General features: G+C 30.8%; 1 protein-coding gene across 1 annotated transcript; it reads right to left on the bottom strand.

Moving 5' to 3' along the window:
* Positions 1-8,187: 8,187 nt before the first annotated feature.
* Positions 8,188-23,239, bottom strand: LOC114191412 (phosphoglucomutase, chloroplastic). The gene is made up of 31 exons (XM_028080584.1): positions 22,980-23,239; positions 22,746-22,908; positions 22,505-22,583; positions 22,323-22,393; positions 21,987-22,075; positions 20,806-20,929; positions 20,435-20,718; positions 19,837-19,966; positions 19,091-19,672; positions 16,096-16,383; positions 15,939-16,004; positions 15,376-15,420; positions 15,198-15,290; positions 15,045-15,097; positions 14,809-14,860; positions 14,636-14,704; positions 14,225-14,293; positions 13,590-13,712; positions 13,400-13,452; positions 13,018-13,096; positions 12,161-12,225; positions 12,013-12,080; positions 10,279-10,394; positions 10,126-10,200; positions 9,912-10,027; positions 9,407-9,548; positions 9,242-9,323; positions 9,113-9,159; positions 8,912-8,989; positions 8,699-8,804; positions 8,188-8,611 (listed from the first exon to the last, which is right to left on the bottom strand). The coding sequence occupies exons 1-31, from the start codon at positions 22,985-22,987 to the stop codon at positions 8,544-8,546; spliced, it is 3,483 nt and encodes a 1,160-aa protein (XP_027936385.1). The 5' UTR covers positions 22,988-23,239; the 3' UTR covers positions 8,188-8,543.
* Between the last annotated feature and the right edge of the window lie 516 nt (positions 23,240-23,755).

Genomic DNA, 23,755 nt, shown 5'->3' with positions numbered 1-23,755 from the left:
GAAAAATATCAAAATTGCTTCTCAATTGTGTTTTGTTAATTTATTGAAAAAAAAAAATATAAAAGAAAAATACGTTAGAGAACACAGCGCCACTTTTCATTTATCAATTTCAGCGTCTTAAATTGAATATGTTAATTATATTTATAATTGTTGTAAGTCATATCAATTATGTGTGATATATATTAAATGGATTGAATTACAATCGACTTGATGAATTTATATTTAATTTAATCTTCAATATTAACCTCTCAAAAAATTTAAAATTAGAGATTAATTAAAATCAATAATAATAATAATAATAAATAATTAAAATATTGATAAAAAGAATATTAAAATTCAATTTAAACTCTAATTTATAAATTAATTATAATTTTTTATTTATAATAAAAATTATTTTAATTATCAATATTTTTGACTTATAAAACAAATCTAACTAAATATTTTGAACTCGAATATCGATTTTTATTCAAAGATTTTATTTAAGTGAAATATACAAGTTTTCATACACAAACATATTATCATATCAGTATCATTAAGATAAATAGTCACTATAATATATATTTAATTTTTAATCCAATAAAAAATAAACAATTTTAGTGGAAATATAATATTTTTTAAACTTCATCAATAATTAAAATAATTAAACATGTATTTAATTTTTTATAATTGACTTGTGTGATTTTTAAAGAAAAATTAACATATTAAAGAGAATCATCAAATATTCAAAATTGACATAGCACAAAGTGAATATTCAAAACTGATTACACCTTAAATTGGTTTTTTTTAACAAACACACATTACGATTATTAAAGATGAAAAGGTGTTTACTTATTTCAATTATGAGTAAAATTTAAATAAAACTAACTCTTTGTACTAACATTGTTCTTTTTGATTATATTAAAAATAAAATATATTATACTGACATGATTATTTGAAATGTTACAAAATTAATGACAAACCCAAGTTGATTAAATATGAGATATAAAAAATAATAAAAATATACTGAATTTAAAGATCAATTTTAGAAATATGAATAATAGACTTTATTTATTTTCATTTTAGCTTTTGGGTGAAGAATAAACATAATTAATTGGTAATCTATTGAAAGATGATTTTGGTATCCAGCTTAATAAAGATATTGATTCAAACTCTTTTGAATTGTTGATTTTGGGCATAACACATTGCCGACAAGATCTTGGGCAAGATTATTTACTGTGTTGATAAGTAGTAGTGTTGATGCAATGGATTATAATTAACACTGCTTTCTTCCAATAATATTCCATTCCATTGTTAACGACAATGAGAACAATCATTGACTTCTTCAACTTGTAAACACTTCAATTTCAACCAAGTAATGCTACTCCTGCTTTTTACAAACTCCAGTTTAAATAGTTCAACACTGTTTATCATTGCTTTATATAAAGTCAGAACTCATAATCAAGAAATATATTATTTTAAAAACAAATTGATCTTTGACTATTGTTTTATTTAATGTGGTAGTAGAAATGATTTTCTAAAAAACAAGGAAATAAGACTACAAATCTAACTATTTAGTTATTTATTTTTTAGTTTTTTTAATTTGTTTAGTTGATTTTCATCTTTTTTATAACCACATAGTGTATATTGAGATATGGTGAGATGATAATCAATTTTGATCGATTAGAATTTCAACTAAAGTAATTCTTCCTTTTTCTTTAAATTTCAAGTTTTTTTTTCTTTGTTGGTTGTATTTGAAGGATTTTGTTGTCGCATGTGAGATTACAGTAGATTAAATAAATCTATATTAAACTAGATTTATAATAATATGGTCAATTTGTGAATAAGATATCTTAGAAACAAGTTAGACATTTTTGCTTTTACTGTTTTAAATTGTTGGAGTAATTTCTTAAAAAACACAATGATTAGTTTGTAAATTAAATATCTTGGAAGCAATTTAGACCTTTTTTAAATTTATTCTTGTAGTAATTTAGTAAAAAACATAGATGTTAAAGTAGGGGAGTTAATTCATGTTCTTTATTTTCAATTGATTTGATATTGTGGGTGTATAAATTGAGAATTGAGAATATGATAATCTTGTGAATATTGATAGTTGAGTGAAACAAAAAGTACGTTTTACTAACTACAGAGTTGAATCGATTTATGTATTTAAGTATTTTTATTTTGATTTTAAAGTGATTATATTAATATTGAAATTATGATAATCAATTTATAGGTAAACTATCGATAATAAGTTGTGAATGATTGATGATATATTGTGGGATATGATATATTTTATTGATGTTTTATTTGATTTATGTTGAAAATTAATGAAATATTTTGATTTGGTTTTATTTTTTATAATAATGTCAAAGTTATACCAAGAGGTTAAGATGATTTCAAATTAAGATTGAGAAAATATAGTTATTAGAGTTGGGAGGATTATAATTTTAACTATTGATTTTAGAATGATAGTTTGATAAAGTGTATGATTATGACTGCAGTTATAATTGATATTGTAGTTACTTTTATTTGAATTTGTATGAATGTGATCAATGATTATATGTTTAAATTACTCAAGTTATGGCCAGATTATGTGATTTTTTTTAATTTGAGACAGTGATTTTGAGTTGGATTAGTATTACATGAGTTTAAAAAAATTAATATAGTGTTGAATGTTCTTTTAGACTCGTTTAAAATGTTATAATTGCCAAAAAAGATTTTGGCATGTTTTGAATATTTTTGAATTTGTTGTAGGAGAATGTTAACACCTTTAGGCAGTTAATGAACATTAAATTTTATATAATTAATAAATAATTATAATATTAAATAAATTATAATTTTAGAAATTATTAGTATAATTTTACTTTAAAAATATTTATAAATATTACACATATGATAATTTATTTGATGTAAAAAATAATTAAAAAATAAAATAATTATATTTCAATGTTAGTAAAAATTAAATATAAATAAAAAAACCATTAACATAAAATAAAATTTTGTTTTTTTAATATGGATAATATTATGTTAATTATTATTATTTTTATTAGAAAAATAAATATTTTATTTTCTAATAATTTAATTATTTTTATGTTTAATTATATTTTAATTTTTAATAATATTAAAATATAATTATTTTATTATGTAATTGTTTTTTAACTTTTTTGTGTGTAACAAATAAATTATCAATTACATTATAATACCATAAACAATTTTATTTAATATTATAATTATTTATGAATTTTTATAAAATTTAATATTTATTAATTACACTTTAAACATACATTAACAAGACCATTTGTTGTATAATATTTTTTTTTCACTCAATCTACCTGTTTTTCATTAAATAAAAACTAGACCAACACAAAGCTTTTGTCTCAAGGTAACTTTTTTAATAAACAACTAGTTCCTCAAGCCAAAAATCTTAATACAAACCAATTTTCTCTTTTGTTGTTGAATATTACTAAAGCAATATTATATTGCTAAAGTGATTTTAATAGGATAAAATTGACATGTTTTTAAATTGTCAAAATATAAAAAGAATTTAAATATGTTATTTGTTTAATAATGATTGATAGAAACATATATGGATGGTGTGTTAAACCTTACATGCATTTGTGAATTAATATATGACATGACTTCATTGAAATATATTACTTGAGGCACCTCTGAGAGGATGATGTTGAATATCGTACACATATTTTAATGTAATCAAAGAATAAGTCATGGATTTTTTAACCAAATATTTATAAAACGAAAACAAAAAATATGATGCAAAGATATTGGACATGTAATAAAAGTTACACGATATAATTTAATTTATATATAAATATATATTAAAAACAGCTAAACATTTAAATAAATATTTTAAAAAATAACGTATATTTGAATTAAAACTAGCAAAATAGCATTTTCTTATGAAAGTAATAATTAAAAGTATCTTTGGACATTGAAATTATAAAAAAAATCAAACTTTAATCCAATAATAACACTTTACAAAATACCAACTTTATTTGCTGGCCCCAGAATTATCTTGCACCTTTCCCACGTGGTTACACCACTTCTCCCTTCACCTTTTATTTTATTTTTCTAATATAAACTCATTAGTAGTACTTTATTTGGAGAAAAATTACTCGGTCAATGCCATTACTGGAATCTCAATATGTTCCTGTCTCAATTCATAGTTAAAGCAAAAAACTGCAATTGATGAAAAACAAAACCCATTATGCACACCAAATCAGACTCAATCACCCCCATTAAATTTATAGTGCTTCCCCACTACCACATCTTCAAATTTAGTTCACTTAACCTTTATGTCCATGAATTTAGAGCGATTGATGTCTACCACAGTATATTCCAAATTCAGCTCTCAACTATATAATTTGAGTAAATATTAAGAGAAGAAGTTTTATTTATTCATAACAATTTCACCGGAGCTAAACAAATTTCTCCATAGCAAACTGATATAATTTATGTTGGAAGTGGCATAGTAACTAAAGATAAAATGATTTCATAATGTATAATAAGTTGATACAAAATTTATTTTATGATTTTGTGAAATTAAATTAGATTTAAAATTTATCTTCTGATCATTTAAATACTATTAATTTTTTAACTTTTTATCATCAAAAAGGCGAGATAAGAAAAAAATAGTTTAGTATTGTAACGTAGACTGTGGATGTGTCCATATAATGTGTGACCATTTGTGAGAACAGGACAAGGGAACAGAGGAAAGACAGCAATCTGGTCCATTTGCAGAGGCAACTAACATGATGCTGTAATTATGAGAGCCTAATGCAGAAAGCAAGTAAGAAGAGTAACCGATGCAAAAAATAAAATAAAATGACATCAAATTGACCTACCCAACAAGGTTGGATTTTAGCAGCAGCAACAACTACTACTTCATTTTCTATAGCCACAGGGTGTGTCACAATTACGACAAACACAGTTACACCCTCTTATTTATCTCCATTATAACATTGCTCACAATTGCTTCTTTCATGTCTGCGCCATTATTTCTTGGTGGGTCTCATTCACCCATCACAAATTGGGGGGCAGAGACAATCCCATTCTGATTTTGGTTTTGGAGTTTCGAAGAAAAACCCTTGCTTCATTTCTGATCATATCCAAACTATGTTCACTAATACTGGCAAATCTGATCGTGACCAACTTGCTTTTCAACCTCCATGCTCAATCTTCATTCCCTATAACACTTAACAAACCAAATTCTTACATGTTATTATTTCTACACAACTCTTGTGATAATCTTTTACTCATTTTCATATGATATATCTCTTATCAAATTACGATGATCTTTATTTTCATTATTGTTAGAACTCTCGTATCAACTAAAGATAAAATAATTTTATAATATATAAATGGATATAAATTTTATCTTACAAATTAATTCTGTGAGATTGAATTAAACTTAAAGTTCAATTCTAACATTTATGACAAAACCAACAATATTTTAATTTACACATTTTGATATCCCTTGAATGGATCTTTAATTAATTTGAGATTTAGACTCCTAGTCCATCATGCTATTTGAACTTATTTTACCTTATTGCATCAGCATTTCAGATACAATCAAAAGTGTTTGGTTGTAACTTGTACCTTTCCTTTTGCAAATTTTTAACTTGTTTCAATAAATTTAACAACTAAAGTTTTGAGCATAAGTTTATGAGATTATCGTGAAACCTGCCGCCCCAAAACTGTAGCAAGGTAATGGAATGCAGCAATGCAAAGCATAACTGTTGTTGGATCAGTTAAATTCAGTGCAATTACTTTAGTCATCAATTCATGAATATATGTAATTTCAATTTTTCTTTTTTGGTTTAAAATGTCAACAGCAAGATCAGCCTCACTCAAGATAGACCAATAAGATTTAAAAGGTCATTTTCTTTTAAAATGCATGGGGATATAATTTATAAAATATTTTTTGACATCACAAATGTTTTTAATATAACTTATACTAGAGTTAAAACGCATAATAAATAAATGTATTTGATTATATAAAGTATATTTAGATTTACAATAAAAATTTAAATTGTGATATAAAGATATTTTAACTATTATTAAAGAAAATATTAAAAATCACTTTAAAGATAATTAGAAAAGAAATATTATTAAAAGAAATTACGAATCAGTTTGATAATTTTTAATGAATTTGAATTTGAAACACAGTAAAAAACATTAGGATAATTGGGTATCAAGAAGAATATTTAATTCATATGATATTAATAAATTTTGCAGAAGAGAATCGCGAGAAATATATAACATTAATAAAATATGAGTTTAATTTACACACGAGGAATTGACATCAACTCCAATTCAATACCTTATATCTTACAGTAATAAATTTATGAATCTTTAACATTATATAATCATTTACTTTCTCATTTTTTTTAATGTTTAACATAGACTCATACTTCATTCCCAACAAAAAAAATATTAATAATTTATTTTTTAAAATACTCTTTTACTTAAATATTTATTAATAGTTAAAATGTTTTGAAAATTGTTCAATTAAATCACAAATTGATACAATAATAGGAAAGTAATAGATTTTATAGGAGAAGAATAAATAGTAATAAATTATTTATAGTATATTGTCATTATTAAAAGAGTGTAATATAATTTTTACTCAGATACCCTTGAGGCAACCTCGAGAAGATAACCACATGAAAATGAAAGTAGAATAACATCTACATGTTCGAGGTTTTGTTCACTGATAGACTGAGTATTTCTTAAAACTAATGATATTACGAAAGAAAAAATTGGCAGCAGAAAATGGAAACTGAAGGAGCATCTAATAATCTGAAAACATTTGAAAAAAGTATATGAAATAATTAAAAAGAAAAAAAAAGGTAAATGGGGTGGAGAGCAAGAACATGATCCCTGTCTCGTCCCATTTGCAAATGGAGAGAAGAAACTATTTGTCCCTATTATCCCATCTTAACAGATAATCATCTCCATGCCCATTACCTGTTCCATCAACAATATGCCACTCTCTTTATCTAATATGTCTCAACAATTTTCCTATGCATCATGCAACTTCCAACACTCCATATTCCTTCAAACTTCAAAATTTTATCATTTACGATATCAACAACTTCAATTTGTCTTTATTCCAGACGGATTTAACAGTCATGTACTCCCAAATCATGATCAAGAGTTACTCAACCCAACTATGTGGCCTATTTCTTGCTACTTCTGTTAACAAACTTTCATAGACCAAATCTGTATTCTCTGGATTCAACAGTTCATATCTGTTTTACAGGTGATTGGTTTGATCTAAAAACAGTTTGAGTGTGATAGCCAAAAAGGTAAATTTAGAGCGGATACATTGAATTTGTTGTATAACTTACAGTTACTGCCTCTGGCTTTGCAAGCATGCTGATGTGAATCTCTTAGTCTTAGGAGTACACTGGGTTCCCACATAACCTCTCATCAAATCAACCATCACCAATGGGATTGCTAGATACACGTGACAACCTTGTCTCATCACATGGCACCACCTCATCATGTCTTTCAAAGTTATAACCACATTATGCGGTCAATGCAATAGCCTTAAACCAAATATAACTTCACTAGGATGATGCTAGGTTGCTGTCCAACGTTGTCTTTATTAATAGGACAAAGTTTAAACACAGTTCTATCAGTATCTTCATGTTATTGTCTAATAATAAGATTTCAACTTTTATTTTAATAACTGTATAATAAAGTATCCATAACATTTCAAAATTGAACGTCAATTCTGATTACCAAAAACACTTCTAAATTTTTGTGTAAGTTTTATCTTTATTATATGCCAATAGAATTCAAAATGCTCCAGAAAACGATCTTGAGGAATCACCTCTGCATTTGACTTTCACTTGAAACGTACTTCAAATCTCACCAAAGTCCATCTGCTCATGAACATATGGTCCAAAAATGCATAGTTTTCTTTTATTTCCTTTTTGCTGGGATTAACAGGGTGAAAAGCAGTGATTTGTCACTGTCAGATGCCACTCAGAACACAAAGCAAATTCATGACCAAGAAAACAGTAATGGACATCTATATCGCTATGGACAACCTTCACATCTTAGGGGGTCTTGTCTCTGCTTTCATCTTAAGTGCTAAAAAATATATTCTTGACAATAACATGCATACTTTTGGGCATCCTATAGACCTAAGGAATCAACGAGGTCACCAATTGTAACAGAAAAAGAAGCTTGGAACATATCTGGTATTGTTATTCTGCTTGAGAAGTAACAAACTCCAGTTTCTCAACTTAGAAATGGGACATAACTTTGAAAAGATTAGCTACTTAGAGCAGAAAACCATTATCATTATTATTGATTTGTCGCACAACGGTGCATCATTTTTTGCACATAAACAGAAGACGTACTATATTTTACAAGGGACCTATCGCTCCAAAATTTTTGAACAACCATATGCTTCTGAACTCGAGCGAGCTCTGATATGGATACGCGTGTAACAAACAACCTGCGTATGAACTCAACTTAGAGCACATCTTGGTACACATCACAACTTGATTAAGTGGTGGTGAAATTGTCCATTATGTGATCACAGTAGGTTGCTCCCTCCCTGTGTAGTCTTTGAGCTTTGACACGGATATTGCCAAATCTGTACAATAATAAGAGAAATTAATTGCATGGAAAATAGAGCGAGTAATTGATATTACTATATTTTATCTTGGTAAATGAAAATAACCTATTAATGGTTTTAAGGCAATTTGAGCATCAGCATCATGTTTAGAAACATCTGGTTCAAACTGTTCGATGTATACTCTAACAGTTGCTCCTGCAGAACCAGTTCCCTGTAAAAGAAAACATTGTGATTAATTTAATTTTACGCATAAATTTCCAATATGGATTCAACTACTTTGAAAGAGACAATGTGGACAAAGAAACAGATGACACGTACCGATAAACGATATATAATCCTTGAGCCATCTGTAAAAACAAACCGAACGCCTTGTTTTGATACCACACTTCCGTCTACCTGCACATGTAAAGAAGATCAGAACCGAACAATTGCAAGGAAATTGTGAATCGTGGTAGCTTGTCCATGAACTAAAAACGAAAAAAATGAATCTGATACAAATGTACACGATGTAAAACTTACAGGATCGGTGTATGTAAAATCATCTGCAAACTGAAGGACATAACTTCCTGAAGATGAATACTTTCAACACTTAAAAAATAGCCAGGAGAGTATTGGAAAAATTTAAAGAAAGTGATTCCTGAAACTTACCATACTTATCACCGGCCTTGCTCTTGGCTATAATATCTCGTAGGTATTCTATCATCTTATTGGCACCTTCAGATTCACATTCCTATACAAGGACCTAGATTTGTTAAAACAAAGAAACATTACACTTAAACAACCTCAGAATGTGTTACAAAATTGAACTCCAACCTCGTAGTCATATCTAGAGAAGAAATTCCTTCCATAAGTTGCCCAGTGCTCCTTCACGACGTCGGATACAGAGACCAATTTCTCCCCTGGCTTCTTGTCTTTGTTACGATGTGCAATAATAGAAAGCCAAGCTAAGACAGCCCTGTAATTGGAAAGCATTTAGATAAGACAGACGATTATGCATAAGACATACCTTAGATCAAGTTTGTTACGTTCTTGTGGTGCTGTTTCTCAATAAAAAATATAACGTGTATTATTTTTTGTCGTATGATCTTAACCTTTTGAGGTTGTCCCAGTTGAAGCATAAAATGTATTACATGTTTTAGGTTTTATAGGGCCACAACATTAGAAACATCTAAGCAATTTGATTAAGTTCTATTCTTGACAAAAATTCGAGGAAAACAATGACGTTGTTGGTCTCAGATGCAGGTGTCTTTCAGAATTCTAATAATTTCAAGATACATCGAAGAAGCTAGTCTAAAAAATAGAATTGTGGAATATCTACCAGATGCCATCTTTCTCACGAATGTGGTCAGACCCTGTTCCAAAACTCTCTTCCCCGCAAACTGACAAATTCCCAGCATCCATAAGATTCCCAAAAAATTTCCAACCAGTGGGGACCTGAATCCAGGGTCCATCTTTTGTTATTTGAGAACAATGTTTAAATATATGTGAAACTTATTTCATAGGAAGAAATTTAAAAAAGAAATAAAACTTGCCTCGAAGAAAGGGAGGTTCAGTTTTTCAGCAACACGATCAAGAGCACCACTTGTCGGCATTGATCGAGCAAGACCCTGCAATTAAAACACAGAATGTCCATACTTGTGCTCTACAATGTCAAATTCATAATAATTTGTGCATAAAATTTCAACCTTCACGCCATTCTTGAAGTATGGAATTGCTTCTGTATTGGCTGCAATAACTGCTACGGAGTCTGAAGGAGTTACAAAGAAACTTCTTCCCAGAATCATATTTCTATCACCATCCCCTGAACAAAGATTGAAATATATGAATCCCATTGAATAAACACACACAAAGACTAGCAAAACATTGTTGCTCAAGCATACGTCAACCACATCTGCAATATGTCTAAAAAGTGGCATGTTATAAACCATGCCAACACTTGAACCACAAATACAACGTTTAGCTTAAAATTTTTGGTTATATTCAACAAAAGATGGAAAGAGAGAGTAAAAGTTGAAATAATGTGGTGATATGTTTACCCAAATATTGCTAATTTCCATTTGTATTTTCCAGACAAAGAGCTTGTTTGAATGAGCTTTTTCACAAGCACTCGGGAAGAAAAATAAGAAAATGAAATGAGTTTCTCCATCAGTTTAAAATTAGCCTATGGAGAAGTTAAAATAAAAAATTAGAGAAGCTAAATGAAAAACTTTTACAAATTTGGTTATGAAAAAACTAATTTCAATTTTTTTTCTTATTTTTCTTTCTGAGAAGTGTTTATGAAAAAACTTTTCCCAATATACTCAAAGGCTAGAATTGGGGTAGTATGTATCAGTACTGATTTATCAGAATGTGTAAGAAATACAATTGAAAATATTTCAATTGCATAGAGGACTTGAGTCAAGGTTATAAAGAGAAGATTGGACTTCCCCAACAATGTAATCTACAATAATTGCATAAGCTAGTATCCCTAGAATGATTTAACATAGTACAAATGAATGCCCTTGTTCAATCATTTCAATCCCCTTTCTATAAGGGCAAAGTAGTTTTACTTCTAAAATGGCCTAAATAACTTGACTATACATAACATCAAACTGGATCATGTCATCCAAGAGAATATTTTCTTCAGATGAATTAGAAATTATGTATTCTTAACAGATTTGGTAAACAGAATTAAGATATTCTTTTTTTGTAACTCTCACCTTCTCATGGGTTTTCTCATAAATCCATCTAGCCTAAAATTACAAATTCACATGTACTGTTCACAACGCCCCCTTAAAACTGATCCAACACAACCATAAAATAAACCTATTAGATCCTAAACAAAGTGGGTATTTTTTTTTATAATAAACTGAACCAAAACGTTAATAAATCTAAGCATTCCCCTGTCCTATGTCCTGTTGCTCCCACCACATTGACACAAACACTGATCGACAAGAATTTGTTGCAAAACTATCATGAATCCAAAACAGAGCAAACATGCAAAGCAGGAAGCATCTTAAAATAGAGACAAAAAGGACACAATGCAACTATAAAAGGATGGCATCAATTTTTTATTTTCAATTCAAGTATAACAGGACACAGAAAAAAAATTCCAAAATAAAGCAAAGCAACTAAGGCAACCTCCACAAACAGTGGTCATTAATAAACCAAATCAACAACAGGCAAGAATTCTTTTACTGAATATCTGCAAACAAACAATTTATTTAAAAAAATAATAATGACAATTAAGAGATTTAATTATTTCCTCTAAGGTGTTAATCAACAATCAGTCTTATAAAATCAAGTACCAAAAACAACCGGCTAGGGTCAGAAGGCAGTAACAATACTTGTTTCCAAGGCTATTTCACAATTGAGACACATATACTAAAAAATGTTTAGCCACTTAATAATAAGCTGGCTACTGCATTGATCTCACATACCATCACTGGCAGCTCCAAAATCAGGTCCATTTTCAGCGTACAGAATGTTTACAAGGTCCTTTGCATATCTGCTCAGGAAACATTACCATCAGAACTAATGTTCTTATGTATGAAAACAAAATGCAAAGAAATAAAGCACTAAACTCACGTTAGATTAGGATCAGGATGGCCGTGTCCAAAATCTTCCAAAGGAATTCCATTTGAAATTGAATCCTACATTACATAATTAACACCCAATATCAATAACTTCATATAAATCTGTACAGACCCTAATAGATGGTGGAAATCAACAATCAAGGAATCTCACTCGTTGGAAGGAGGACAAAGTCCTACTTTTATTTCATTCCTGTAATTTTAAGAATCCAAGTTAACTATGGGAATATCCTATTTATCATTTCGTTTTTCGTTTTCTTTCTTTATAATGTATCTTTACTGAAACTAAGTAATACAAAGATGAAATAATTTTCTCTATACTCTGTTCATATGGGATCAATGTTTGTACTTCACAGGTGAAAACCAGGTGCAGCCCCCTTGCTTAACAGATGCACCACTACAAAAAGGTTGATCAGCCTCTCACACTTCCCAAAAAACTTTAGTTAAAATCAGACATTTACCGTACACTACATTCAAACAAAATTACAGGCAGTAACGTGCTCATAAAGGCTTTGTTAAAATCAAATTTTGAGTCTAATGTTGACAATGTTAGGAATGACTAATACCTATTCCCCAATAGCAAAGGGAGAGTTACAAATTCATCCGAAAATTTTATGGGAATCACGATATCTCATTAATTGGAATGATTACAGTCAACTTATTTCTATTGTCATTTTATTCCTGTAATTTGTAGATTCCTAGTTGATTCAGAAATATGTTATTTATCGTTCTATTTTCCATTTTCATCCTTCTTTCTCTATAATGTATTTCTTCTCATATGAAATAATATAGAGAAATATATTTTTCAGTCTGCTTATAAGAATTTAAAGGAGGAGGAGTGGAGGACCATACCAGAGTTGCACCAAGTTTATCAACGAAGATGGGTTTAGCATAAGCACCAGTAACTGCATGCATGGCATCAAATATAAACCTAAAATAAAACACAATAAATTTAAATACTGCGGGATTCTCATAAAGCCTAAACATTATAACCAGCCATGACTCTTGAGTTGGATTTCCCTACTCTATATTAAGAAAATAAGAAAAATAACATCCATAATTGGGAAAATCTAACTTGTGGGACAAAGCAAACTATGTACAAACCTATTATTTGTAGAATGACTTCACCATCTAAGACCAAGATAAACAAGTACACTGAAAGAAACAAAATTCAAAGCAACATGGAACCCCAAATAACCCAATATTTGCAATATTTAGGGGACAAAATGACTACCTAAAATCTGGACGTGAAAGAAGTCCTTTGATTAGCTGAAAATCAAATACTGTCTGCAAGGAATATAACAAACGAATAAATAAATTAAATAAAAAAACACAAGACTGGGATCTAGTTCAAGTGAAATATTCTATAGATTATAATGGAATGTAACTGAAAGGTTATAATGATGCAAACAAATTATTTTCACCTCCAGTAGCTCCAGATAGTCAGAGACTGGGTCTATTACTTCCACACTGAAGCTTCCAAACTTCGTAACCCCAACTTTGGATAAGTCAACATCAGGAACATCAGCGATCTTTATCTCAGAGATCTGCGTCAACATAAAACATTTAACCCAGTATCTAAAACACTTTATCATTGATAATAGGAAAGGACTCTTCCTCTGGGAGATAGTATTCTTACTAATGTCACTTCCAAATCATTTTATAACTATTAGGAGCATTTACATATAGAGATACACACAATACAGATGATATGCTATGTGCCAGTTGTTAATCATGTAGTAATATCATGCTGCAATGAAGACTATTAGGACTTAAAGAGATTTTACAGAAAACGTACAACAAGACTGACATGTAATGTAACAGCGTTCTAGACACGAGGTGTAAACGACAATTAATCAGGAATTGATATGGTATGTAAAAGCTTTAGACAAATTAATTCTTTATATAAGACATCACTAAATTAGTAATGATACAATATTATAAGATCAAGATTAATTCATCATACAAAAATACAACCTAGGTACAAGTCAAAAATTTTAAAGAACAGAATGTAGGATCAGAATAGTAAGTCTTACTTGAATAATAATGGGACACTTACCGACAGCGTGTTTCCATAAATCTTGTCAGTGATGGATTCTGGTGCAGGTTGTCCACTGCTGTAATTAAACTGGAATAGCAAATCCATTTATTAGACACACAGACTGATAGATTCACACACAGTCTTAGAAATTGGCCACAAACATCTTCTGAAAAAATTACTCTTCCACAAACCTGCAAGAATGCATATGGAATACCAAATTACCAATCCCCAAGCATAATATCCATACACACCCCCACAATAAAGAAAACCAGAGTGACCCCTCTGAATCAAAGGTTTTTCAGAGTATCAACCAATGTCCTCACCAAAGTTTAAAATATAGTAACTTCAGGAGTAGCCATCAGCACTTGTCAATGCACAATTTGATCAATGACAACTTCATGCATTAGAGTAACTATAAAAGAAAGTCACCTTAATACCCCAATCATATTCAGGACCACCGGGATTATGGCTTGCACTCATAATAAATCCACCATTTGCCTGATAAAATTTAAGGAAATCAGAAGAAATGAGCAAATGAGCTAGAAAGGTTATGCTCATTATACGCCAAAATATTCCAGGAGAAAAAAGTTTAACTGGCTTGCCTTTTGCTTTCTTATTACTGCAGAAACAGCTGGTGTTGACAAAACACCTTCCCTGCATTTGGAAGAAAAAGAAATACTCAATTTCTATTAACACCGCCACAGAAGTAATTGTGCATTGAACAATAACTCATACACTGACCCAAAAAAGCTGTTTTAGCCTAATGATTCCATTCACTAATAGAGCTCTTGATTTGGAAGAAAATTAATTGGAAAAATCAACTGATTAAGATTCTTACTTTCCAACCAGAATTTTTCCAACACCATTTCCAGCAGCAATTTTGATTATGATCTGTAATGCACCAAAAACGGGGGTAAAAATAAGAAACAAAATGATTCTTTAAATACAAAGTTTAGATATGATTACTATTGTGACATTCAAAAAGGTTTACCTGTGCAGCTTCCCGGTTAAAGTATCGACCATCACCTCCCAACACTAACAAACCACTCTTGTAATCCTCCGGAGGCAATGAGTTAAACAGGGCCTACAGATGGACAGGATGTTCATTTAAATTCAAAGCAAAATCCATAAATCACAAACAATCATACATTAAATAAAATTCTACAAACCTGGATCCAATTTGCAAGGTAATTTTCTTGCATAAACACTTTCACCTACAAAACAAATATGCATGTAGTTGTAAGAAAAACATTACTCCCACACTCAATGCTTCCTTATAACTGTGTTCCTTTATTAATAGCTTTCCAATTTGCTACAGCCAGTTAATAACCAATTTTCAAACAACGATGAAAAGAAAAATAATCAATACACGGAAAAGGCTATCAAACCAGTGTTTACTAAAGAGAAAAATAACGAGTAACTAATTATGTGTTAATGGAGTAAAGAGAAACAGCAACATAGCATCCTGAAAATATAATTAACAAAAAAAAGGGGACATCCAACATTAAGACTTTGTTTCATATGCTACAAGCTTTCTGATGGAGCATAAGCAAACCAGGAATAAAGAAAATCAAAGAAGGGTCTAATTGATCACTTTGATCCATGCAGCCCAAACAAAGTTACTGTATGCAGAAAATGAGCGATGAGATGCTTCAATTTCACCGCTTTAGATTACTGGTGGTGTTCCATTGCTCAACTAAACAAGGAAACTAAAACCCCACAAGCCAGGTACCTTCTTCCGAAGCCCACTAGTACCAGTCTTTTGCCCCTCAAAGGGTTTGGTTGGAATCGAGTTAATCTTGCAACAACAAAAATATAAAAGAAAATGTTAGATTTTAGAACTTTAGAGCATTAATATGAACACAAGGGACAATGCATAAAGAAAAAACCTTAATGCCTTCAGGTTCGGCAATGGCTGTGGAAGGGGATGAGGGTGCTGACGTGGCTCGGATGGTTGAATCGTAGCGAACTCTGAAGGGAAGCTTTTGAGGCTTCAAGGAAGAAGGACATGGGAGAAATGAGGAAGGTTGAATTTTTGAAAGTGGGGCAGTGGAGTTTTGCGATTTGTAGGCAGAGAGGATGAAGTTGTCAAGTTTAGAAGAGAAAGCCATTGATGGGTGTGAAGGAAATATTGTTCTGAGTTGTTTTCTGAGAGCAAGAGAGACACCGATGCTGTGCTATGTGTGAGTGATTAGTGAAGTGATGATTTATGAGAGAGAGTCTCTTAATTGAGATAGGACACATAGATGCCACATGTACGAAGGAACACTTATCTTGAGATTCAACATGTGAATCTAACTGTGAAGTGCTTTTTTGACCCTTCCCATGATTTTTGCCAAGAAGGTTACTGAACATAGTATTTCGATTGCAGAAAGAACGGCCAAGAATTATTCATCGGACCCCATCTTGATTTTCGCCACGTGGAAAATTAATTGACCGATTTCCCTGCCTGCGTCTTTCCCTTCAACTATTTTAGTTAAATTTTAGTTTAAAATCACCTAATACTGTAATTCAATAAGCTTATAATTACTAATTAAAATACACAGCTTAGATATCAAGACTTTATATTCTGATTAGACATTTTACATACTTTTCTTCTTCTATACTTTGGATGTATATTTTACTCACTACGGCTGTGATTAACTAAAAATAATAATTCAATCATTTTGAATTAGATTTCTTATTCTTGTTTGATTTTCTTGCATGGTATTAATATGTTAACATTTTTATTTTATTTTTATTTATAAGTTAAAATTTCAGAATTTTAAAAAGAAATTGTTAATGGTTAAAAGTACTCATTGTATTATAATTAAAAATATATAGTAAAAATTTAAAACATAATGATAATTAAGTATATTATTCATTATAAGTTTAGTTATAATATATATCATTGGCATGTTAACACTTGTTTGTTATGATTTTTTTTCTTATATAAAATGAACAAGATAAGGCAACACTGAAGTTAAAGTATTAGTTGCAATTGTGAAATGTTGACCAAGTTTACAAAGATATTTTGGCTTAAAAAACAATTTACCTTAAAAAGAATTCACATATAAGAATATAAGATTGACGTGGTAAAACTAGAAGATAATGGAAGATATTTGGACTAGTAAAATTAGAAATGAAAAATAAATTTATCTTTGTAAATATTGTTTCAATTCATTTTAATTTTGACAAAAAAAAAATCTCCAAAAATTGACAGGATATAAAATGGCTATATATATGGATAGTATCTAATTTTTAAAACTAACTATTGAGATGGAGTCGTGAATAAGAATATTTATATCGGTCTCATCTTGTGAAAAAAACGCAGGACAAATTAAGATAGTGAGTTCACAAGCCTACATAAGTCTGCAGGTCGGCCCACAAGCCTGCATAAAAAAAAACTATACTTGTGTATATTAATTACATTTTTTATGGACTCTTGCATTAACGTTTCAAAATCTTGTATAGTTGAAAAAAATAAGTATTATGTATCTTTTAACGTGTTAAAATTTAAAGAATACATTGTGTATGTCGTAATATGAATATGATGAAAATGTTGAATTATCAATTTATCATCCAACCCCCTAAAGTCTTGACTTAATTTTGTGAACTTCTTAAAATTTTCCAATTTTTAAATATTGAAAATTTTATCATAAGAATTAAAAAAAAAACGGGCCAGTCCACATACCCACGGGCCAAGTGATGTGCAGGACGGACCAGTAATTGCAGCCCGCATAAATTATACGAGACGGAACGGACCAACCCGTGATATGCAGGCCTTATGCGGGATAGGCCGACCCGCATTGCCATCCCTACTCATCTTCATCTAAATACTCATTTCTATGCTCATGAGGATTCTTATATCTATTTTTGTCTTAAATTACTAAAATCACTTATAATTCATTAGATAATCTAACAAACTTATATTTATTATTTTCTCTTATTTTATATTTTCATTTCATTTGAATTAGTTTTTTTTTTTTCACATATTTCTATCTTTTTCAACTATTGTTCAATTTGTTAAACATTTACAAAGTTGACTCAAATATACGATGCAGTTTTTTCCATATTTGTAATAATATGATCACATATTTTTCTTAATTTTTTTAAATAATAAGAATAATGTATTAATATAAACCTTAATTTCATTAAGATAAATATTTGAATAATTTTGCTTTAATATTTTTTTTTATTTTTTTCACGTAAAAATATCTCAATTTTAAATGTTTAATTTCATACAAAAAATTCTCAATTCTTTTAACATTAAATAATTTTAATGTGATTTCTATTCTTTTGCACACAAATTATTTAACATTTGAATCCGTAAAGGAACTAGTACATGAATGAGTATTATTATATTTATTACTCCACGAGAATGAAATAAGACAAAATTTCAAACTTATTAAATCTAGTGATAATTGAAATAAGTTAAAAAAATAGATTAAAATATCATTGTCCGATAAATAAATCCATAAATTTAACACATTTTGATTTTTTCAGCACTCCAAATATCTAAATAAATCTGCCAGAGTTTTCATCATTCCCTAGTTAACTTTGGAGTACCTTTCTCAGGCAGAGAAGTGAACAAATACATTTATAATTTGATTTCTTTTCCCTAAGAAGTAAAGCCCGGTAACATAGTCATCTCTTTACCCATCAGTGGGATCTTCTTCCTATAGTCTACAAGAAGCTAAAGAATGTAAATATTCGAATCAGCATATCGAACTCTCTTGTTTAACTACATTCCCTCGGTAGAATAAATAGTACAAGACAAAAATGATCATCTGCAAATCTGGAGTTCCAGTAATAGGAATTCGTTCATGTTCCCCTAGGCCCACAGAAGTTCATTACTTCGGAGTTGAAGAACCATTAGTCTACTGCCACAACCTAGGTTCAAGATATGGTAGAATTAGCGTGTGTCTCTGTTTTCTCTAATTCGTCATTCATAATATTTAAAATGTCATTTGGGGGACATTTGTCTGCAGGGTTCTTTGCAGATGTTTGGCAGAAGCATTCAGGCCAAGAATTAGTATAGAAAGACTCTGGAGAAACACGCTTATGAGGTTCTCCAAAGTTTGTTCTGAGCATGACTTTCCTAACAGCTTCATCAAAACCAGCTGTCCGCCCATTCTCCCTATCGGTGAAGATTGGGGCAAGAGATTTTCTATCAGGTCGGATTGTCGTACGGAAGCCATAATATAGACGATGTCCGAGCAGATTGTTGGCAAAATTGCTAGGGCCATCATAAGTTGGCATGAAAATGTCAGAAAGAAGACAGACCATGTAATCCACAGCAGAACCTGCCAATCCCCTAGTGTTTTCAGCCAGCTCTTCAGAGTGTTCCACAGAAGAATGATTCTCAAGTCGAGGGAACAAACTTCGAAATGGTTTCATAAATCGTTCCCCTCCAAACAATTCACCCGCTGCAAGATATATCCTAGTCGAATTGTCAAAACCCAATGCGCGCAGAATAAGACCAACCTACAATGAGAAACACTCAAGTGTGCGAATTGAAACATTCAAATCATATCATAATTCTAAACAAATTTGAAATTTGTAATCACCAGCATACATGTAAAGGTTAGTTTATTAACAATGACCCTGGGAAAAAATTAAAGAACAACCAAAGCAAAACTAATGTTTACCTCCTCAGGAGTCAACGGGCATTTCCCAATAGCCCTTCTTTCATTATAGACAAGTCTTTTAGGTGCAAAATTTTCTTGTCGATACTTTTTCAAAATCTTTTGCTCCTGGGGTGTAAATATATCAAAGCATCTGCAATCACATCCATATTCAACATAAGTAATTTAGAAGAAGCTTTCTATATGTAGCTTTTGAGAGAGGAGGGATTGAGTTCACTGTGAACCAAAAAACAGATTTTTGGATCATCAATTGCAGTACATATCAGACTAGTAGTATTATAAATATGGATTATTACTGCTCTGTCGTGTGCATTGCATCACATCATATCATTGTTATTACTGTTATGTCCTGTCCTGGGTACCTCGTTTCTGAGAAAGATAACGAGGAAAGTCTCACAGATATTATATATGGTTTTTTTATAAAGCTTTGGCATAAACATCCATTGCTTAAAATCAAACAAAAACATGCATTTAACATTTGATATTGTACAAAACAAAAACAACATTTACACAATATTTATGTCGCATTTAAAGTCAATAAAAACATATAGCCATATAAAGTATGTAAACATAATTGTCCAGTCCAACCCAAATAACTTACCCAGCAAATGCTAACATGTCCATCTCAAACCGAAGATGTATAGACATAAAGGGACCTTGAGTTCGAAGCTTGTCAACAATTGATTGACTTAGCTTCATGATATGTGGCTTGAATCTTAAAGCATGATAGTTGACTCTACACCTCAACCTTTGGTACTCAGGATTGTCAATTTCTTCAGCCAAGCGATGTGAAAAGGGAGTAAGATAGATTGCCCCATGTTCCTTCATCTTCTTCAAAGCATCATTAGTATACCAACTTATAGGAGCATCTCTAGGAGGACGAATCTGTGCCAAAATAACATTTGAACATACATCATCCAGAAAATTGAAATAATTTCAAACTACTTATTGATGACTAAATTATTACCCTACCTGAAAAGCCTTTATTTTCTTTTTTTTGCCATTTTTCTGATTTTCTGGAATGCTTTCCACAATTTTAACATCATACCTCAGTGTTTTGATGAAATGCTCAACATCATAAATACCATAGAAACCACTGCATGTAATAAAAAAAGAAAGGAACCCATTAAGTGCAGTGTGACCATGACCCACAAAAAGTTAAGAATCAATTAAACCATTCTCAATGATATAGTGAGAAGTAGTTCCCCTTTTTCGTATCTTCCACTAAAGGCACATTTATTTCAACTAAACGCATAATTGGGGAAGTTTTTCTGTTAGGATTAGCATATTGAGTATGATGAGCTATTATAAGTGGTACTAACCCTTGAGTCTCTTCCACTTAATGAATTAGACTTTTGGATCAGACTCTCCTCTTGTGCTTAAGTCCTACCAATGGTGCTTAAGTCCTAACAATTGATGGTACCGAAAGGACGACCTACCTATTGGTTGGATTAAAGTGCAAACGAAATACTGAAAGATAAAAAAACATGTCAAAGAGATAAGAACTACCATTGAGTTAGTGTCAATAAAGTGAAAGTCATCGTAGTTTCGGTCCTTAAGGGGTGGCAATGTTAGGAGTCTTATATTGAATAGGATGAGCTACTTGATGTGATACTTAAGCCTTGAGGCTTTTCCACCTCGTGGACTAGTTTTTTCGGTTATGTTCTCCTCTTGTGTTTAAGTTCCAACACACTTCCAAGAAAATAATCACTTGTTTTTCCGAAAATCTCTTACGAAGATGCGACAAATAAGTGATTATTACTTCAAAAGAAAAATGCTAGTAACAAAATCTATTTTTTATCAATTGAAAACATTGAAAATCACAAAAATTTGGGTCTTACTTCTTATTTAAAGAGTTGTACTTGTGATTTTGTAGTTTCCAATAAATTTAACCAATAATGAAGATTTCCTGAGGAGGAATGTATTAAAAATAGTGTTGCTAGCACTCTTCTTCAAAATAAGTAAAACCAAAGATGCACTAAAACAAAAAGGGAGGACAAATTTGACACTACAAATTAGCTAAAAGGCTTCATGTTCAAGGAGTAAAAAGAATGTATCTTTTTTATTCGTCCCAAAAAAAAAATTCCAAATCCAAAAGTAAAGGAATGTAGAAGTTCAGAGACCAGATAAGAATTAAGCGTCAAGACAGTTACCTGTCGTCATGCCAAAAAGAGTTTGCATCCAACTCGGGTAGCACTAGCGTAGCATTCATGATCCGTGCAGCAAGAACAGCATTAGAGATCTACACATTGGAATAATAATGTATCAGTATACCAAAATCAACGAGTATATATACAGAATTCCACCACCATACACATAGGAAGCCTCATCATATCAGAAGCATTAAATTCACCAAGCTTAATAAGAGACGCAATGCAAATAATTTGCAGCTTGAGTGAAAGCACTAAACCAAAAGAAAAAGCAACAGATGATCCCCACAATTCATAAAAGTACACTACAGTTTACAGTAAGAGCAAAAAGGTACAAACCGCACTACGCTGTTGATTCAGTCCACCGTTACATCGAACGCGCAAGTAGCCATTGCTCTCATTCGGAGGAGCTAAGACAAAACATAAAACACAGCGTCAGAAACTTCAAGAACGTTACATCCAGAAAAAAAAAAACACTATTGTATCAGAAATAGTCTGTAACTACAAGATTAGATAGATACGAGGCCAATGAGTTCGCGGAGCAGACGATGGCCGCCAACCGCCAGAATCAGCGTTGCTCCATAGCTCTTCTACATGGATCTGATTAACACCGAACGAAATATGAATAACAAATCGTCTAATAACATCATATAAGTACAAATTTCATTTCACAAAAAGAAAATGTATAAAGATGCTGAACGAATTTTCTTCGATTAATACGTTCAGCGAGTAAATAATATGAACTCAATAATTTGCAAGAACCTCGGAGCGATAGCTGGATTGAACATTCGAAGTTCCTGTTGAGGAGAAAAACAAGGAGAGCGTGCAGATCAAGAGCACTACAGCAGCAAGAGATAACTTCACAATCATTCCTTTCATTCCTGAGCCTCCAGCGTGCCTCCCATGCTGCCTGTGGAAGCCAGCTCTACAAAAAGCAAAAAAATCGACGGTTTAATTCAAAAAGAAACTCAACATAGAAGCGTTATCGAACCGTACCTCCTCATGGTTAAGATTCAACAACTCTGCTCTTGATATCCTGCGGATTCAACGCATCAAGTGTACGCTTCAGCTTCAGTGATGAACTAGGAATTGGAAGGGTGACTTCGGCTGAGGGTGTGCCTAAGGACCCTGCCGGCGATCCGCAAAGTGGTCGTCGCCGTGGATAGCGGTGGTGGGAGAACAAAAATGAAACTTAACCACCGACATTGAAATAATTACAAAAATTGGCTTGCTTTGGGCCAGTATATGGGCTTCATTTGGGCTAAGAGACTTCTGCCTTTCCTAGCTCGTTACGGGAAACTTATTTCTGAAACTCTCATAAATTTTTTTATTTTTGTCATTTACACCATAAATTTTACATTTGAAATATATTATATAATTTAAAATATATTTTATTTTATATTTTAGAATGTATAATTTGAAATATAAAATTGCATTTTGATAAATATAATTCAAAATATAAAAATTGTATTATGAATTATACAATAAAAAGTGATATAAATTTTATATTTTAAAATGCATAATTTAAAATATAATTTTACATATTGAATAAAAAAGATTATGGAGGTGCAAGTTGAAATTATAAAAGTACGGGAAGAAATGACCTTGACCAAAAACAGATGGAAGAATATCAAAAGATTATGCTTCCTGCACCCCCTATAAGGTTGACCCATTTTCCTCGGCATTTTTCTTTGAAAACTTGTCTTTCCTTCTTTGATAGTTTTCTTTCCCTGTGGTTTTTCTCCGTCAAGAATCAAAGTAGAAATATTTCA

Source organism: Vigna unguiculata, chromosome 7 (genome assembly GCF_004118075.2).
Source record: "Vigna unguiculata cultivar IT97K-499-35 chromosome 7, ASM411807v1, whole genome shotgun sequence".
NCBI lineage: Eukaryota > Viridiplantae > Streptophyta > Magnoliopsida > Fabales > Fabaceae > Vigna > Vigna unguiculata.
This window is presented reverse-complemented; position numbering and strand designations above follow the sequence as displayed.